Consider the following 20,548-nt stretch of genomic DNA (forward strand, 5'->3'; position numbering starts at 1 on the left):
GATTTTTGAAATCTACTATTTTTTGTGTGTAGATCAAAACTAGAATACAAATTTTATTGTTACTCATTGTAAGCGCTACAATTTAGAAGAAATTACTCACGATGAGTTTCGAATCTCGTGCAGATTTTTACAGCCTTTCTGAATCTCGCTTTATGGATCTCGCTCAAATCTAATCTCCTACGAAAACAAAACAAGTCAAATCGAGATCTATTTGCTGCTCGGCGGTTCCCAACAAGTATCTTGCCTATTTTTTTCAGATTTTCAAATTTATGTGTGTTTGAGATATTTAAGATGCAAAAATACATGATAAAAAGAATTTCGCTTTGGAAATTCTTTATTGTCGATCTGAAAACTCATGAGCTGTTGATTTTTTTCAGAATTTGTTTTTTTGGCCCAAATGACTAAGAAGTATAAGAAGCTACTTTAGGATGCTCACGAAGTTCAAACCAAGCATCGTATTTAAGCCCTTGATATCAACTATGGTAAAAAGTTTATTGGTTAATGCAGACCCCTTAACAGTAAATCCGTTTCCGGCAGGCAAAAAGTGTTGCCTGTTTAGCAGACACCCAGCAAATAACTAAAAATGAGCAGTTCCATGGATCACAATCTATGCACCCGATTTTTATCAAATGCGACAGATGTGTTCTGATAAACACAGAAATTTATGTTAAAACCGAATTTAAGAGGTCAAATTCTTCGAGATGCCTATTTACGCATGAAAAGGTTCCTTCCAGATTTCAATTGGTATATTCAGGTGAATTCGTGTAAAATATCATGATTTTGAAAAGGTTTTGCTTCTGTGGTAAAAAAAATAGATCAATATATGACTGAAAAAAGTATGCAAAGATAAAAATAGGATTTTGTGTCAAAGTAAAAGTATTTCTCGAAATGAACGGTATTTTTTTATGTTTTGAATTCAATATTATATCAACACCTTCATTTCTTAAATAGAAAGTTTTTCATCAAATGAATAGTTTTTAAAATACACACTTTTGTAACTGCCCGGATTCTAAATGATCATATCCTAAGTCTTGATTCTGAAGCAAAATTGACTATTTTCGACAATATGCTACTTATCGACTAATTGCATTTTTTTTTTTCATCCCACGAGAGCAAGTTCACTGGTGTTGGGAAAAAGTGGTAGAAATTTTGACACTTACGGCACATTTTGTAAATTTTGCCATACATACAACATGTTCAAGATCTGTGGCCTTCTAGTTTTTCTCACAACATGTGTTGTATTTTCGCATGCTGTGATGCAAAAATAGCAATATTTCTATCACATACGGCTGAAATAGAAACAGTGTTGTAAAAAAATACAACGCCGCAAGATCTTGAAAACATTTTTGCATGGTAAAATTTTCAAAATGTCAAAATTTCTACCACTTTTTCCCAACACCAGTGAACTTGCTCTAAGGAAGATTAAAAATAACATCCAAGTATCCATTTTACTGTTGTCACTGCCACGTGAAGAGCAAGGTTATTTAACACAAGGTTCTCTGATGTTTACAAAAAGTAAGCGAAGAGAGTGTGGTAAGCAGAGGTGCCATGTCGTATTGTCAAAAATCATGACATCGCGAAGAAAAAAATCAGGATTTTTCAGGACACCAGTAAGTTGGTGAAAATAACATGCAGTTCTGTTTAAATTGCATAACTAAAGGAGAAAAATAGGTGCTGAAGACGCCTCGAATTATGCAACTGAAGCGAGAATAACCTTGGCCGGCCTGCAGTTTATATCGAAAAACATCGTTTAAAAATCTTTTGAACCGTAGATTATCATTGCTTAAACTGGTTAAACTATTTTATTGAAGATTGGTTTGATGTTATCATCATTTAACAATAAATTAAGTTATAAAATAGATATTTTTAAATAATCAGGACAAATCAGGACATTTTAAGGGCCATTTTTAAAAAATCAGAACAAATCAAGCATTTTTTAAAAATCAGGACGACCTCTCGAAACTTAGGACTAATCCTGAAAAATTAGGACACCTGACACCCCTGGTGGTAAGGTTCAGGGAATTTGTTTGTAAACATCGGTAAATTTCTTTGAACTGAGGCCTTTGTTGGTAAACAAACTGCGCAGTAGCAAAAACAACATGGCTGAATTGGGAAGTTCAAATATCGTTCTACCTCCTATAGAGTGTCCGTCCCGCGATTTCCCGGTCGGAAATTCTCGGGAATTTAAAAAAATCGGGAATTCCCGATTCTTGGGAATCATAGTTTTATTCCCGGGAATTCCCGACATGTATGAAATATTTTCTCTGGAAAAGCCTGAAGCCTCCGGAACCATCCTTATTGTTCTTTTTGAAAATGTAGCCATACAAAACTCATTGAGAATATGCCGGTTCCAATGGCAGTAGACATTTTGCAGCCATTTGATGTAATTCTTGGAATTCAAATAAATAATTTTAAAAATATTATATGTATTTTCACACCGTTTTCAATAAACGAAAAACCACAACACTTCGAAAAATAAATGAAAAATCGCGCAGCATGTAGAAGAATCTGAAAACTTAAAAATGAAAATGGACATTGTTTTTTTATATGAAGAGCAAACATGCAAAGTGTTCAGAAAAATGAAAAAAAGGTTTGAATAATCAAACAAATAAAAAGATTTTTTTTAATCCCTTATTCCATGAATGAATTCATCATTTGACTTATTCAGGTTATTTTATAGTTCGTTTGACTGTTTATAATTTCATTGTGGAAAACAGTTTAATCTATTTGAATAAAAATAAGTTGAAAAATAATTATGATGATTAGATTTTGAACAAATCACGGGCTTGTATGCACGAAAGGTTCGATAAGCTATATTTGAATCGAAGTGCATATATTTCACATGGTTTTGAATATTTCCCGGGAAACAGGCCACCAGATTTCCCGATTCCCGGGAACGAGAAACTGGCCGGGAAATGGACACTCTAACCACCTATATATAGATATACCTTTGGTGAAGAGTACAGTGGCTGTGAAAATGCGTGCCAAAACTTCCTACATCAAGATTGTTGAGGATCAGTAAGCCTTGACTGTTTTTGGCGCCTTCCTACTCTGGGTGATTTGAATGAAAAAAAAAAAAATGGAAATCGGGTGCCATGACTTTTATTTGATACGAATGAAAAAACAAAAAATTAACCATCAAATTCTACAAACACATTTTCTAAATTATATCTCCGTTGTGTTTTTCTTCGTACGAAGACGAACACAACAATAAAAAATTGCATGCAAATCGGACGAACCCTGCGAGAGTAGTTCGTGTACGCACATATTAGCCTCAGTTTTTATATACATAAGAGATTGCAGACCCTGTTCGTTTTTGGCAACATTCGATTTTGGCAACATCCAATTTCGACACATAGGCCAAAATCGAACAGTTTTTTGGAACGACAAGGCCTTGTAGTTTTCGATATAATAGGATCAATGTTATTTGAACAAAAACCATATAACATAGTATATACCTAATCTAAAAACAAATGCAAATAAATTTATTTTATGTCAAACAGTAACTAAGAAATGATGATAAACGACAAAAACATTAAATATAACAAAAAAAATCTAATATGGTAATAACAAAAAAAAAATGCTAAATTCTTGATGCACATGAATATATAAAAATACAAGATGATTAAAAGTTGTCAAAAATTGACTAAAATAACGTTAATGATGAATATAACCTTCCAATTATTTTTTGTAATAATAAGTGAAAAAAAGCGTTGAAAAAACCGTCCGATTTTAGCAACACAAAATGTTAGGACGTGTTGCCAAAATCGAACAGGATCTGTATTTCCATATTTCATTAGTAAGCTTTCGTTACTTAAATTTTTTCCCATATTTCATGAATAATATAACTTAATTGATGTATGTACCTATGATGATTTTTTTTTAATTACACAATTTAAAAAAAAAATCCTACGTCAACTAGCAGCTGCATTCTAGCAACAGGAAACGGAAGCCCCGCAAACTCGTTCGCCCCAAACATCCTCAACTAATCTATGATTCGAGGAATCAAAAGCATCCTAGATTCCCAGCAAAAGGCAGAAACGTGTTTTCCGGCCTTTCGCATTGCTTTGCGTTCGCCCTTTTCGAGAACTTTTTTTATGGATTCTACGGTATAAACGCTGAACTTTTGAATGGTCACGATTGGGAGCAGACAAAAATTTGAATGCATTTCACCGTTTTTTTTCTCTTTCTTGTGCTCCTTGCTTTTTAGATATCACAAAAGGTTTCGAGTAGGTTTATAAAACTTCACTTTAAACAACTGTATGGTTTTTTGAGAGAGAAATGTGTTCAAAACATTATTCATGATAAAGAAAATATTACTCCAATATTAACTTTGTTTGGGTCTAGGAAACTGACAAATTACCTTTTTATCAACCATTACAATCACGGTTAGCTACCACTCGCACCAAAAGAAGATATAGAAGTTTATAATTGAAAGCTTAAAAAAGTTTCCGTCCATATACAAGTACCTTAAACTGCAATTTATCCATCGAGAGGGAGTCGCTTGCTAGCCAGCCAGCAACCGTCTGTTGAAACTTTGACAGGAAAAAAGAAGCTTGCAAATAAAACATTAACAGCTGCAGAATAAAGCCATCAAGAAATCGTAAAAGATGCTTAAAAAATGAATGAAACAAGACAGAAAAATGGACCCGCTTAAAGATGATTTTCTTTTCCTTCTTTTTGCTTCCACCGCTTGGAGGGGAAAACTTTTGTCCTATAATAGAGCCTGATTTTTTGCCTTCATCTATGGTTCTTGAGAAATTGGAAATGGTGGGAAAGTGACCGACCGGACAAAATGTGTACTTGCCTCAAGTGAAGGCGGAAATTGCCGTCCGAGAACACAAAAGTGAATGTCAAATGAGTAATTGACCCCTTTAGACAGAGGAAAATTACACAACTCAACAATAAAAAATCTTCAATATTGGCTACATATTGTAGAACAATCAAATTTTCGCAACAGGAACGTTAGAAATTTGACACCCCCTCAAAAAAAAAAAAAACAACAAAACAAAACAAGCCGTAAAACCTGAACGAAATCTTCCATCTATACTCCAATTTTGATTGTTTTGGAGGCACAAAAACATTCCTAAAAACATCTTTCCACGAGATATCTTCTGTCATTGTCCTAATGCCAAGATGGTTTGCAATTTGGCGATAGGCGCCTATGTAGGTATATTGGGGTGTATTGGAAACCGGAACGAGGGAAATACTTTTCGCCCTGAAGAACCGCCTTCCGGTTCAAAGTAGAAGAAGAGAAAACAAACAAGGAGCAAGGTCGTAAAAATCTGAACATGTCGTTATTTCTTTAAGTGGAATCAGCACTTTTTAGAAGATTCTCCACCTTTAAATTTCTTGAATTTCTACTACCAGCTTGTTTGCAATTGAACTTGATGTAAAAACTGTAAACATAGAATACGCTTGAAACCATGAGTTTGAATTTATGTTAAATAAGCAATGGAGCTCTATTTTAATTTCCTCACTTAGGGGAGATGCGGGCATAATGATCACCTTAAGGAAAATGCTTATTTAACCATAAAAACAGCTATAATATGTGAATTACAACATCGTTTCGTACTCAGGCACTAAAATATTCTATTTCCTAATTGGCTGAAACTTGAAAAGTTGATAAAAACGTTAAAAAATGCATTTTTAATTTTTTTGCCAAAAGTTGAAAACCAGTCACTGCAGGGGTATAATGAGAACCCCCTGGGGCAGTATAAGCACCATTAATCGAAGCTACAACCCAGTAAACATTTTGGTCTGTATATTTCAGTTGTTTCTGAGATATACACACTTTTGAACAATCTGAAAAAGCCTGAAATGAGCCTGTACGTACAAAAGTGGAGGCAACATACGGACCAAATTTTGCTCACCTTGAAAATATAAAACTGTGTTTTGGGTTTTCAACAATTTGATAGCAACTTTGCTTTGCACAAAATCTTAGGATTGTACAACTTGCAACTTTCTATTGCCTGTCTTACAATTTGATTACAATTTCCTTTTGCAGGTAGCCTGAGGTAGCCAACTTTCTTCACCATTTAATACAATTTATTGTTACTGTAGCCCAAAGCAATTATATGTTTTTCCTTATTACGATTTTACTATGAATCGCCTTGAACAAAAATACAATAGAATTTAATGTTTACTGCGAATAAAATTGAACCATATACAACTTTATAAGTCTTTGAATAAATTGATGAACCTTGTTATAAAAATACTGAATGCCAATTTCCAAATACAGGGTATGCATATTGTCATCTTGTGAACGTCCTTAACTTAAACCACAGACAAACTTTAACTGTTGGTTTAATAATGCATATGTTGTTGATCAATCTTCCCTCAGTCTCGAACTCACAACGTTCCGATCCCTGTCCTTCGATTCTTCCTGTTGCCATTTCATGTTGATGCATGAAAGCATGAAAGATTGCTTAATTGTACAGTGGGATTAAATATTGAGCTTTACACAATTCTACTGCGATTCAAAACAACTTTATTGATCTTTCTATACGATTAACAAAATTTTAGCGCATATTATGAACTATACAAACCATAAAAGAAAAAATATAACTTGATTTAGCTATAACGTGATGTTAATACAATTCCAATCTAAACTGGATGCTTATACAATTCTACAATCAACACTACTTTACGATTTCTGGTTATCTGGGAACTTGACTTGTTCCATACCGTCAAACGGGGCATCATGCAAGAGCGGGGTTGAATGCAACATTTATATAACACCACACAGATTCAATTTTTAATTTATTGTAATGAGCTAAAGTTATCTTTTAATGATAACAAAATGATGATGACATAGTTTCTTGAATCCTAAGATAGTTTATTTAAGTTTTTAATTTTCATATAAAATTTGAAAAATCGAACAATGAATGTACAATTTGTAACATTTTTCGATGTCGTATCAAACTTTACCCAGTATGACGGATTGGCTTGATAATATCACCTACAAACTTTATACTGGTTTCCTCATCCTATACCAACATTGATCATGTGGAAATATTTTTCGAACAATCACTCAATTTTTTTAAATAAATATTTTTATTATTCATTTACCTGTCTGGGGTAAACTGCAACAAAATGCAAATCGGAACTAAATCTCATAAATCGCGTTTCCATATGCTGGGATATGATTGATTTGCATTATGCGTTAGTTAACATTAAAATTTCATCCATTCCTAGATTTATTTTCATGATTTGAACTAATAGAATATTTTGTAGTATTTTTTACCCCTAAATGTATGCAGAAGATTAACACTTTTTTCTTAAAAACATTTTTGTCAGATAAAATCAAAAATTTAATTCGAACAAAACCAAAATTTACTGCAATTGGTGCTTTATCCGTTATGACATCACAAATGTATCAAAATCTATGAATTTTCAATCGTTTTCATTTGATTTTTCATAAATTACAGAGTTTGTTGCAACTTACCCCTTTTTCTTAGTAGGGTGAAAATCGCATGTTTTTGTAAATTTAAAAATAACTGGTGAAACCAATAATTTTTCTGACTACGTCAGTTTGGTGACCCATCTACCTTAAAACTTTTGATGTACAAGAGGTATGATTATCTGTAAGCATTAAGATTATAGAAGCCATTGAAGTTGAAAATTGTTGCATGTTGCCCCAGTTGACGGTATGGTCTAGAGGCGAAGGGCGCTCTCGCTGTCCCGGTATAAGATTCCTCATGCGTTAAACAGAGAAAGCAATAGCCTTCACTCCAATTTCACTCCGATTAGCTGTCATTCCTATGAAAATCTGTATAAAAGTAAAGAGCAAACTTTACACTTTTTAGAAGGCCCAAGCCCAATTGGATGGTATCGGAGAGATTATCAGAGGCCCAATCGTCAGATGTAAAGCTTAGTTCTTTTAGAAATGGGACACTTTCTTTTGCTAATAGCTCGTTTACTAGTAATTGGACATTCAAAATTTTAACAGCATTTTGTTGCCTGTAAAAAGTACTGTCCGACATATTTTTTTCAAAATTTAAAATTTACGCGTTTTTGAGATATTTACGATGCAAGAGAAAAAGGAAAAAATAATTTTGCACAGTTTCATTCAAACCCCATCATTATCAAATTGATAGCCGACAAAACCGTTGATTATTCAAAGAACTACTGTGTGCGAGTGATGGAAAAGTATGGAAATACTGCCAAAAATGTCCACAAAGTTCAAATCAACCAATGGAGTGAAGCATATGATTAGCAACTTCGGCTAAGTGTCTTCAGGGAAGTCTAGTCTCATACCAGCATTTTTAATTTTCAATAAGCGAAACACTAAGGGTAGATCGCTGAAATTTCCAAAAACAAATTTCTCCGATAAGCTGAAAGTGTTGCCTCTTCATGAGTCATTCAAACCTAACCTCAAACAAATTTTTTTTTGCTAGATCCACAGTTCGTTGTTGCCAAAATTCTGCTCTAGTGGGAAAAAAACAACAATTTTCAAAACGAAAACTATGGTTTTTTACTCTTTTCAAAAGCCTAAAAAGAGTAATCTTTTATGTACCCTTCGCAACCTACGATCTTTACTAACCGATTATACTTTAAGTTCAATCTCCTCATGGTTTTACTTCGTTATTGCCAGATTTTGCCAGCAGAAATTCCGTTAAAAACGTACAAAAAGTGGCTCAAAAATAGTCAAATTTGTTAATTTCGAAACAGCAGTATCCACTACAGTGGCCTCAGTTTCTTTTAAAAGAGAAGTATTGGTCCGAAAAGTATCAGAAATTGAAGGTGGGGGATGTAGCAACCTAAAATACAGATTAGACGAAGTATTAGTTTGAAAAAACTGATCATTATCATGACTGAAAAAAGTGTGCGCTGGCCGAAGGGAGGTACCAAGAATAAGTAGAATTTATTCTTACAAAAAACAATAAATAATTTTTTTCAATTTTTTTCATGAATTATCATAAAATTACCTTCATTTCCTTCATAGAAAGTATTTAGAACAAACGAAAGGTTTTTGAGATACACGCATTCGTAACTGTCCCATTTCTAAAAGAACTAAGCTTTAAGCTAGTCAAGCTGTAGCTTTATAATTGAGTTGACTACATCGAGTTGAATTTGCTGCTAGATTATATAACGGAAAACGCTCATCGTGCCCCGACTGATAGTGCCCTGTTCGCCCCGAGTCAACAAATTTAAGTAAACACGCGTTTTAACATTGATTAAAGTGAAAAATCTAAAGTTTAATGAAGGTGAAAATTGAGAAACAATTTGTTGCACTTACGTGAAAGTAAGTAAGTTAAACATTCAAGACCGATTGAATATGTGTCGGTGGTAAAGCACGACGCCCCTGAAAGGATTTCCGGTTCGATCGCCACCTATTGGATTTTCGGCTCGACACCACCCAAAAAATTCCCTGCTCGATCATCTCCGAACATATTTCAGAAACGACCACCTCCCATCAGATTTCATGCACGATCACTTCCGAACGGTTTCCCTCGGGGAACTGAAATGAAGGGAGAAAATTCGTCAATGATCACACAAATTGTGCAGCCAATGATTGAATTTGTGGTAATTTGTGGCAATTTGTGGCAATTTTTTAGAGAAAATTAGAAGGTTTGAGTTCAAAAGAGAGAAACCAGTGCTCAGAGAAAGTAAAAACGTGCTAATTGTTGCAAATTGCTGCAATTTGTGAAGTAGTTGTGGAATTTTGATCATTACCACTCCAAATGCAAAGAATACTCTCTTGATTTCAATCCCTTGATTTCCCTGCTCGACGCCTCCGAACGGTTCCCAGCTATACTTGAATGTTTACTTCATATGAAATTTTTATCATCAGAATAGCTTCAATTAGAATTGTTATAAATATTATGAAAAATTAACCCGAAAGCTCTTCTAGTGTAGAATACTAAAGTATAGTGTTGCATAATATTAGACCGCTGCAAAAATTAACTATTTGCCCCCATTTAATTTGTCGATGCCTTTTGAGTCACCTTGACTTGACTTTGACTTGAATTTGAGATGAGATGAGATGAGATTGATTGAAGATGAGATGCTGAATTAGCTAAACGCGTTTTAATTTTGTATGCAAATTTATAACGAAGAAGAAATTTTTGAGCTATTCTTGCTGCAAAGTCTGCGAATTTTAAATACTTTTCAATAAATTAAGATTTTTTTATTCTGAAATGGCTCTCCTCCAATGAGTTTCCAAAAATATCAAGCAAAATGATATCCTTCAAATTCAAAATTTAAAATTTTAAATCCAATTTGATGAACGACTGAAGTGGATCAAGAGTAAAAGTCTTGACTCCGAATTAACACCAAACCACAGTTCTACTACAGTTTTTCAAAAAATGTCTCGCTTATTGATAGATATATTTAAAGGCTGTACTCTAAAAGCGCCATCAAAAGTTATTCACAAAAAAAGTTGGTGCATGAACTAATTCTCACTATCAAATTGTCAATATGATTGAACTTACTAAGGTTGCCAGATTGCCTGGATTTTCCCCGACTGTTTTCATTTTGTTTGCAAAGTTTTTTCCCCGATTAAATCGAAGAATTCCCAAATTTGCCTGGATATTGTCATATTTTGGGTTGTAAACATTGAAATCGACTGTCCGGATTTTACAAGGTTTTTATATAAAATAGCCGAATAAGTGCAACTGAGCTATATCACTAGCCTTATCACAATTTCCGATGTTTTGGTTCAATTTTTTTAAAATCGAAATATTTTGCCTGTGGTCGGATTGTGGAATCTGTATTCAGTTTATTATCCTTGGTTTTCAGTTCAGTTCATCATTAGGACTCAAATCTGATTCGAATATTGGTTTTGAATTGGAAACTAAAATAAGATTAGCTTCCATGTTCGAAACTCTTCGGGATATTAAAAGAAAATATTTAAAATTAAAAACCATTTTTATGATTCTGATTTGAAATTTCTACTCTATCTTATGCAGAATTTAAAAGCTAAAAAAACTATAATGACTATCCTGAATTTAAATTCCAGATTTTTTTTTATTTAAGATTCACTAGTTGAATTACGAAGATATAATTGTAGGTATTATTGAAAAAATCCATATAGAGGTCATAGATTCAAAATTAAAAAAAAAATTCTGGTGAAGGATTGTATTATAAAATGTGTTTTTTGGTTCATAGTTATTGGGATTTTTTTTTTGGCATTTTGATTAAGAAATCGATTTCAAATTAAAAAAGAATTCAAAGCATTTATTCAAGTTCATAATGCAGAATTCAGAATTCGGAATTAAAATGCGAAATTGCACAAAAACGCGAAACAGGTGAAAATCAATAATTTAAAATAAGATCTTAACTCATATTCAAGATCGCGTTCTTTTAAAAAACTAAATTTTATTTCAAATTATTTTTCAAAAGATTCTTATAATGAAATGAATTATTAATGATTACACTAGTTTACGAAATTTATAAAAATCTTGAACTACATCGATTGAACTAAATCTGCGCTGCACCAAGCGCTGAATCCAAAATTAAATTAAAAAAAATCTAAATAAAATTGTTTTGAGTTATGCTCCAAATATAAAATTTTGGAAAAAATTAAATGCATTCAAATTTCTCAGACTGCATAACATAAATTTGAAATGACTTATTTTTGTATTGAAAATGAATAAATTTGCTATCGATTATCTGAACTTCATTTATGCTTATGTTCAACAGTATTTTTTTGTTAGTGAATTTGTGATATTGAAAATAATGAAAAATGCAGTTTTTTGAGAAAATTTTGTTCTATCGACAGTTTTGGCTCGATGGTAACATTTTGGAAATTTGATTTTCTATGGACCATGATCGTTTATCGAAATCGTTTGAAAAATAAAGAAGTTATGGTTATTTTACTAAAACAGTAATATTTGAATTGAATAATTACATGAATAATTACATGAATAATTTAACGAACCGCAGTGTAGTAATATTAATATAAGAAGAATTTAACATGATAAATCTCACTCACTCCGTTTCTACGACCTACTATAGTATAGTATAGTATAGTATAGTATAGTATAGTATAGTATAGTATAGTATAGTATAGTATAGTTATTAGTCTGTGGTATAGTATAGTATAGTATAGTATAGTATAGTATAGTATAGTATAGTATAGTATAGTGTAGTATAGTATAGTATTGTCACAGAGAACAGACGTACAAGCTCGAACGAAAAATCTTTAAAAAAGTGTATAAAATTTCAAATGCTGACACCCAAAAAACACGTTGAAAATTGACTTGAAACAGTGTCATCTATTGCGCCGTTCAGAAGTTACAAATAAAATTTTCACAGTTCTCTTTGGTGTATTTGGAGACATCTGGTGACTAAGCTAAAAAGGAAAAATTGGTTCAAATGTTCGTTGGAAATTTTACACAAGTTTCGTGAAATAGCTTGTACGTCTGTTCTCTGTGGTATAGTATAGTATAGTATAGTATAGTATAGTATAGTATAGTATAGTATAGTATAGTATAGTATAGTATAGTATAGTATAGTATAGTATAGTATAGTATAGTATAGTATAGTATAGTATAGTATAGTATAGTATAGTATAGTATAGTATAGTATAGTATAGTATAGTATAGTATAGTATAGTATAGTATAGTATAGTATAGTATAGTGCAGTAGTTTCCGTTTCACTCGCACATTATGGTTTACTCCAATAACTGCAGCTTAATTCAAATAAGCATTTGAAAGAAAACAAAATGATAATTAATAAAATTCTTTACTATTCTGTGAAATTTTCAAATCTTGAAACTTCCTAAAAACGTTTGAAAAAATATTCCCATAATGCCTGTACATTGATTGAATAAGTCATCATCAACGAATACGCACACACCGTTATCAATAAATAATGGCATTTTTATTTCGGTATTAATATTACATCAGATCACTTCTTATATCATATCTACATTTGAAGAGTGTGGTGTATGGTTGGATGATTTGAGTGCTAGACTGCCAGATCCCTACATTCGTTTCGAGAACATACCTGTCTGAGAGTTCGGAGAGAGAGACATACAGCCGAGGGAAATTTAGAGAAAAAAAACCTAGCTCTAGAAGAAAACCCATGACATGAACTTAAATCGCTGCAGGGCAATGATAATATCATTTAACATCAACCAGCAAGCAACAACAACGGTACGAAAAGAACCAAAAAAAAATCCGAAACCTTTACCGATCGCTTATGGATTGGGGAAAATAGGATGAATTGAAATCAAATCGAAATCAATTTGGCAATGGCTTTTTGAACTTTGTAGCACGACGATGCTTGAGTTGGGTGGGCGAATTTGATAGAAATGAAAACTTTTGGTTCAGAAGGGGCTTTGCATACTTGAAGGCGCATACTTTTGGGGTGGGTATAAAGGTGAAATATAAAACTAGAAGCAGTTGGAAGCAAAAGGCAATACCTAACCAGGGATTGAGTTTGTAGAATTTAATTCACTTGAAACGTGTGCTACTCAGTTTACCGAAGGCTTTCACAGGTTTATTTTACCTTTTGCTAGACTCCACATGTCCCAAAAAATAAAAAAAACGGATATTTGTTTTCGATCGCAAGACGATTGGATGTGAAAAAAATAAATCTGAATGTGCCTGGATTGAACGAAATCCTTTTCTGAAGTCATGTTACCCAAAAAAAAAAATCTAAGATAAGCGGGAACATTCTACATTCGCTATGTCGGTTTTTGTTGGTGTTTTCTATTCATTTCAGAGTTAATCCATGCTACAGTTGAACTGACCCGTATCGACTGGATTTATTCACCGGTCATCATCTCCATGAATTCTACAAAAAGAAAAAAAGTTTCAAGATTAGCATACACGTTTTTTCCTAAATAGCAGACAACAAAGAGCATACCATCGAAATCAACAGTTCCGGATCCGTCCTGATCGATTTCGGTGATGATTCCGTCCAAGTCATCGTTCGACAGCTTATCGTCCAGAGCGGCCAGAATTTCCTTCAATGTGCTGCGAAGAGAGAAATGGAGAAAAAGGGTAAAATTTTCAATGGATCGTATCAGTCGAACGGAAAAACAGAACCCCACCGACGAGAGTGCGACATCATTCTACCCCAGCTAATGGCAAATTTAGGAAGGAAGCTGTATGCATAAATCATCGTGGAGTATGCTTGCTTATATCCGCCAAGTCGCACCGGTTGAGTGAATGATGAAGTGCTAAACAGATGTAATTCGGTAATATATTTGACAGTGGAATAAGGACAATCGGAGTGATGAGAGAACCTTAGTTTTCCTTTGAACATGCTTAGTATCAGATGTAGAACAAGATTTAAACCCAACATCTGAAGTTTGTTCATTTTCACTCAATTTTTATTCATCGATTCATTCATGATTAGGTATCTGGTATTTTGCATTTCTTCAAAATAAAAGTCATTGTAGGTTGTATTGAATAAGTATCGTACGAATTATATGTTTATAAACGACTCGTAAATTTTTCAACAGGACATTCCTGCATTATCGAAATGAGCTAGGAGTTAGAATTTCTAAAAAATAGAATAAAGGAATCGACCTAAATACAAGGATCTGTAATATAAATTTGATAACTTAAATGAAGTTGTCAGAATCAAAAGGAAAATTCAAATAAAAAACATAGTATTCTAATGTATCACCGTTGAATCCTTGATAAAACATATAGCTTTAAAATAAATTTCAAATTTTATATAAGCATTCAGAACTCAGATTGAAGTTTTAAATACAGAATTTCTTTTTAATTCTTAACATCAGATGCAGAATAAAATTTTTAAACTCAAAATCAGAGCTGGATTAAGCACTCAGGGGAGCCGGGGCAATTTTTCTAGAAGGGGCCCTTCAGTCAATTTTTCTCATATGATATCACAAAGAATGCGTATTAAATGAAACATACCATGGAACTAGAAGTGGGTTCATTATATTTCCTTAAAATAACATTGCGTCAATCGAGTTAATCAACTGATCGAAAATGATAAATCTGATAAGAGCTGTTAAATACGAAAATAAATACACCGTTTATAAAATACTATCACCATCCAAATTTTCTGGTTTAGAAAAAAATACAACAATAGATATAAAAATGTTTTTTATTTCATCATTGATTGCTTGAAATATTCTTCATCGAAAGCAGAACAGATAAATCTCTCATGTAAATTGGGAAGTTAAACTTTTCTTTCAGATGGAGAAACCAAAATTTGAAAAAAAAATTAATTAAATTCCATGGAGATACAAACTTGAGAATTTGAGTATAATTTTAAATCCAAAATCGGAATTTATGAAGAATCCCAGAGAGAATGGAGAGAATGGTTGTACTTGATTCCCTTTTCTTATTAGTATCAAATCTTTTTGGGAAAATTTCTTATAGCGTGTAATTTCCAGTATATATGCTCCAAAAGTTAGAACGATACCTGAACTCATAAATGAACTAGAAGCATTTTCGTGAGAGAAAAAACTTTGATATATTTTAAGCTAAAGGAGACTTGATCCTTCACTAAAGTGCCCTGACCCTGGGCAAAAATCTATCCAAATCCAAAGATAAAAGCTCCGTTGACTGTTTTTTGCTATATAAGTTCTCATTTCACAGTTTGTTAGTACCAGCAAAGAAAATTCTAAAAGTTTGTCTACTACCCTAGAGTCATTGCATATTTTCAGGCGCAATTTTCTAGTTTTTAGATAATTACAGCAGGTATTTTTTGTCCTTTTAACAGAAAATAATTGGATAAACGTCTCGGTGGTCGAGTGGTTAGCGTGGTAAGACGGTAATCGCTGGTCCACTGATGGCATGGGTTCGATTCCCATCTCGGTACTGGGTGTTAAATGTTAATCTTAAGTTGTCCACGTTATTTATTCAGTCTGTAAAGCCTAAATCGACTAAGACGGTGTATGTCTTTTCATAAACATTCGTTATCAGACAAATATGAGTAATTTCGTGATAACCAATTAACCAATAACAATCCATTCTGAAGATGAATATATCTTTTTGGATTCTAGGGATGAAATAAACCCTTAACATACACTTTGAAAAACTATTTCTTAAAAAAAACTGAGGGTTTACTATTGCTTTGAAAATATGGCATTATGAAATGCATATTACACTCTTACGATTGACATATTGGAATAAATATTTTTAATTTTTTTTTTCATGTGGGAAACATTTTAAAGTGTCATAAATGATCTTCAAATCACATTTTGCCAAGTTTTTCAAACAAAGTTCAACAACTCAAAAAATAAAATTTTTATAATTTATTGAATTATCACCATTGTTGTTTAGTTCTATTTGGTACATTTTATAGATTTTTTGATATTCCGACATTCCGGTTTCGAGATATAGCGGAGGAATCAAGTATCCCCAGGAATCAGTTATCCTTATATAAGAGAATCAAACTTACAATCCGTGCCAAAACATAATTTGCTTAATTTATAATTTTTGATTTAAAGTTCATATCTTAAAAACACAAAAAAAAAACAGCGAAAAAAAACCGGGGATTAAGCGGGGTTCTACTGTAATTAGAAACCGAGATATTTCCATTCAATCAAATTCTGTTAATTTGTCGAGGTAACGCCAAAGTTGGATTATTCGAAAAGATATCAGTATTTAGATGTTATGCTGACAAACCACAAAAAAAAACATTATAAAACAATCCATTTGAAAAAGAGCATTTTTCTATTGACGCGTTCATTTACTTTACAATCAATACCATAACGCTGGTAATGTGTTAAAAATAAAACCTAAAAAAATTGAGATTTGTGCGCAATTTAGCATATTACCTAAATTGTGTATATATTAACTACTGTTTGCATACTCAAAAGCGCTTATCGAGCTGACTTTATTAAGACTAAAAATGCATGTTAATGAAAACAAGAAGTTGAAGTAATTTGTTGTAAGTCGTATTTCTTTCGTTGTTTTAGCATAAGATTTGAAACAACCTCATAAAATGAAAGAAATACGTAGATTTTTCAGATCAAATCTCTTTCATCAAAAAAAGAGTACATTTGATGAAATTTCACAAAAAGAAGAGTACGCCCATTTCTCGACCGAAAAAGAGTACATGTACTCTTAAAAGAGTACGTATGGTTACCCCCTCTGGCGCTATGTGGGTGCATCTTCAACTTGCACTTCCATAACTTTTAACTAGAATGATATTTTTCTTTAAACTTACTTTTACAATGAGTGCAACTAAATATCTCACTTTTACCTGACGAGATTGGAAGTTCTATGAGATTTTACGATTTCTAAGGAATTTACCATTTATCACATTTTAATTTTCTTTGTCACTTTCAAAAGATATTTCAAGATCCTTCTCCTGACTTTCTCAATTCCTCTTAATTTTCAAACAAAGGCTGAATAATTCTCCAAATTCAAATTCAAATTCATATTTTCACACATAATTTCATTATATTTTAAAAAAATCATTGAAATTTTAGCAAAATGCGTTGAGTAATATGAGAGATATTACAGTTTTTTTTATGAAAAACAGAAAACAGCACAATTTTCATAGAATTGCTGTATCTCAAGCAAGGCCGTGGCAAAAGGAGGGGGAGCTCAAAAGGAGTTCAACCCCCCCTCCCCCTGCCCCTCTCTTCCCATGAAGATTTTTTACAAGTTAAATTTTCAGTTCTAGAAATTTACAGTTTTTTCGTAAAGTTGCTGAATCCCAAAAAGTGTTTAAAGTATTAACAAACATGTCAAACAATTGGCTATTAAATTTGGCATTAAATCCTCAATCACTCCAGATCTACTTAAATTATTCTAAAAAAAAAAAACTTTATGACGTTCATGAGTGAAAACTAATGTTCCACTATAAATTTCGATTTGTATTTTAATAAACCTAGTGTATTGAAACTCAAACCTTGACTCACAGAGACCCTACCTCGTCTTTAAAATTGTTTTTTTTTCTAGGAAGTACATCCAAACAAGTTTCATTATTACTAATAACTTTTATAATAAAAAAAATCGTTTATATGATTACAATTTTATACAGATACGAAATATTATTCAACAAACCAGTTTTGGTTTCAATTTTGATTTGTGTTTTTTGTTTTTCAACTCCACATTCGAAAGGTTTTTTTTTTAAATTATACAAGAACATTTCAAAATTTTGATATTACAGTCGAATAGAAAATTTGAAGAAATGAACAGATATTGAAAATGAGCGAGAAGAATTTGATCAGAAGCATTTTCGTTACATGGCATCCATTTGTTCTCATGGAACGATTTTCCATTTCCATATCCATGAAATGTTCTTACCAAGAAAATATTACTCGTCCCGTTTTTTTTCAGCTTCTACCGATAAGGTCGATATGTAATAATTTACAATTTCTTTTAATTTTTTAATAAATTCACCGAATTTTATAGTCAAACTTGTGAGAGCGAGCCAATGCACGATGTACCACGTTTGGTAGTCCACGATAGAATGATCAAGCCGGTTTTGAAATATTTTTAAATATTTCAAATAAGTTTGCCTTCGTTTTTCAACTCAGATTTTTTGTGTGCAAACATAAACTTCTTGGAAGCAAAAAATTTTTAAATTTTTAGTAAGAAAAACACAGTTTCTACCTTTTATCCTTTCCAGGATCCAATATTTTAATTGACGGCGACAAAATATTCAAAACTTGAGATTTTTAACTGTAATTGCACTTAAAAATCTATAAAATTGAAGTTTTGTAGACTTTTATTCTGATAACTGAAAGAATTTGAATTTGAAAAAAAAAATTATCTCTGACTTTGGTCATTAGCACTCTTGAAATAAAATAGAGTTTTTTTTTATCAAATTCAATTCCATTATTATCAATGTTTTTATTTTAAATAAATTTTTTTAAATTCAAAATCTGAATCTTTCGATTGCTTTGATTCAGTTGAATCATTCAACCAAGTAGGCTCACAACACAACAAAGTCAAAATGGATATTTTTTCCTAATAGAAAATTTTAATTTCAAATCGTGATTAAATATTTAGTCAAATTTCAGATAAAACAGAAGAATTCTCCAATCAAACCTTCAATTGAAAATGATGATAACAATAATTATAAATATGATTAATAATTGAGAATAATTATTATTTTGCATAGCAAAGTTTTTCATTGTTAATTTTTGGCCTGATCTGAAATTATTTTAGAATTCGGAGAATTATTCGAGATTTTAATTGGCATTCGTTTTCTGGTGTTCCGAAATTATTGATCCAAAATTTATAGTTCATAAGATAATCATTTTGAGTAATTTATTTACAACTCACCGAAAACAGCATTGATTTAAAACCCTGATTTTGATTTGTTTTCAATCTTATCAGTCAATTTTTATATTCTTTCGAGTTTGTGTGATGGTCATGAGCAAGAAAGTGTTTTAGGAAATAAATTTAACCTTTGACTATGTATTTTTGATACTGTTATTATTTCCAGCGAAATTTGAATTTTGAAATCACAACCACACTCCACCTGATCTCAATTCTTAAAAGAAACGTCAATGTCAAATCTCACTAGAAACCAGTGAGATAGTTGCTATACAGCTAGGGTGAGCCACCTTTTGAAGCAACGGGCCACTTTTAATTTGTAATTCTTTCTGCGGGCTGCATTATAATAAAATTTAGGTCATTAATAATAGTTTACAGAGCTTTACGCATTTTTAAAATGACAATTTCTGACAAAAACAAAACTGGAAAAGGATATAAATAAAACGAATTCATGTACTTGCATATACGTTTTTGAAATTTAAGGTGATTAAGCTAGCCGAAGTTGAAAGTCAATCAATTTGATCATTCTTCAATAATTTAATTGTTTTATTGATTTGAAAAGTAAAAAGAATATTATTTTTTTACCAAAAAAATCATTTGCTCCCCTTTTATTTATAAATAACGAATTATTTTGAAAGTCTTTCTATGTTTCTTAAAAAGATTTGAACCGTTTTCTAAGAAAATCCCTTTTTCGTTCGAATCGATGCGGTGGTATTTTTTGTCATCACTTCCATTTAAAAGTTTTATGGAGCTTAACCATGGCTGTTTTTTCTGTGAACATTTTCGAAATGCATTTTAACAATTTATTTAAATTTTTACGTGAAACCTCTATTTTTTTTCTATAAACGGTTTTTTTTTATTTGAAGTTTCGTATGAAATCATCGCATTAAAATGTTGAGCAAGGTTTCAAAATCATGAAAAATTCTTTATTTCACAGATTTATAACCAGATTTGTCAATGTTACAGTTAACATTTTTCATCCTGGAATTTTTTCCCAGATTTCATAAATTTTATCAATTTAATTTTGATTTTTCTTGGTTAGGCTTTGTATGACAGAATCATGACAGTCGTTTGACTTTGGTAATATTGATTGCTTATTTTGAAGTAAAATCACTTAATTTAATCAATGATTGGCATGATTTTCCTAAGAAATTTCTGAATATATAACACATCATAACTAACACAAAACAACAAAATTCACATTTTTCCATGAACAAGGAATCTCAGAACTGATTTCTATTCATTCAGGGCGCTGAATCCATATATTCAATTAGTTTTTTTGTAAGCTCAAGTTTTCGAGATAACTTTAAAACATACACACAAAACTTTTGGGGCTTCACTTAGCAAAAATTCGCTGTTACTTTCCGTTAGCATA

General features: G+C 31.9%; 2 protein-coding genes across 3 annotated transcripts in view; one reads left to right on the forward strand and one right to left on the reverse strand.

The window, feature by feature from the left end:
• The window catches only part of LOC129741391 (uncharacterized), a 291,886-nt gene that overhangs the window by 198,938 nt on the left and 72,400 nt on the right, over positions 1-20,548 (forward strand). The gene's annotated exons all lie outside the window — the stretch shown is intronic.
• Positions 12,828-20,548, reverse strand: part of LOC129749382 (troponin C-like) — a 40,258-nt gene continuing 32,537 nt past the window's right edge. For both annotated transcript variants that reach the window (XM_055744347.1, XM_055744348.1), the window contains exons 3-4: positions 13,820-13,929; positions 12,828-13,747 (exon numbers count right to left, since the gene is read on the reverse strand). In XM_055744347.1, coding sequence (XP_055600322.1) covers positions 13,719-13,747; positions 13,820-13,929 — 139 coding nt within the window. In that variant the 3' untranslated portion in view covers positions 12,828-13,718. The remainder of the gene's footprint in view (positions 13,748-13,819; positions 13,930-20,548) is intronic.

Source organism: Uranotaenia lowii, chromosome 2 (genome assembly GCF_029784155.1).
Source record: "Uranotaenia lowii strain MFRU-FL chromosome 2, ASM2978415v1, whole genome shotgun sequence".
NCBI classification, from domain to species: domain Eukaryota; kingdom Metazoa; phylum Arthropoda; class Insecta; order Diptera; family Culicidae; genus Uranotaenia; species Uranotaenia lowii.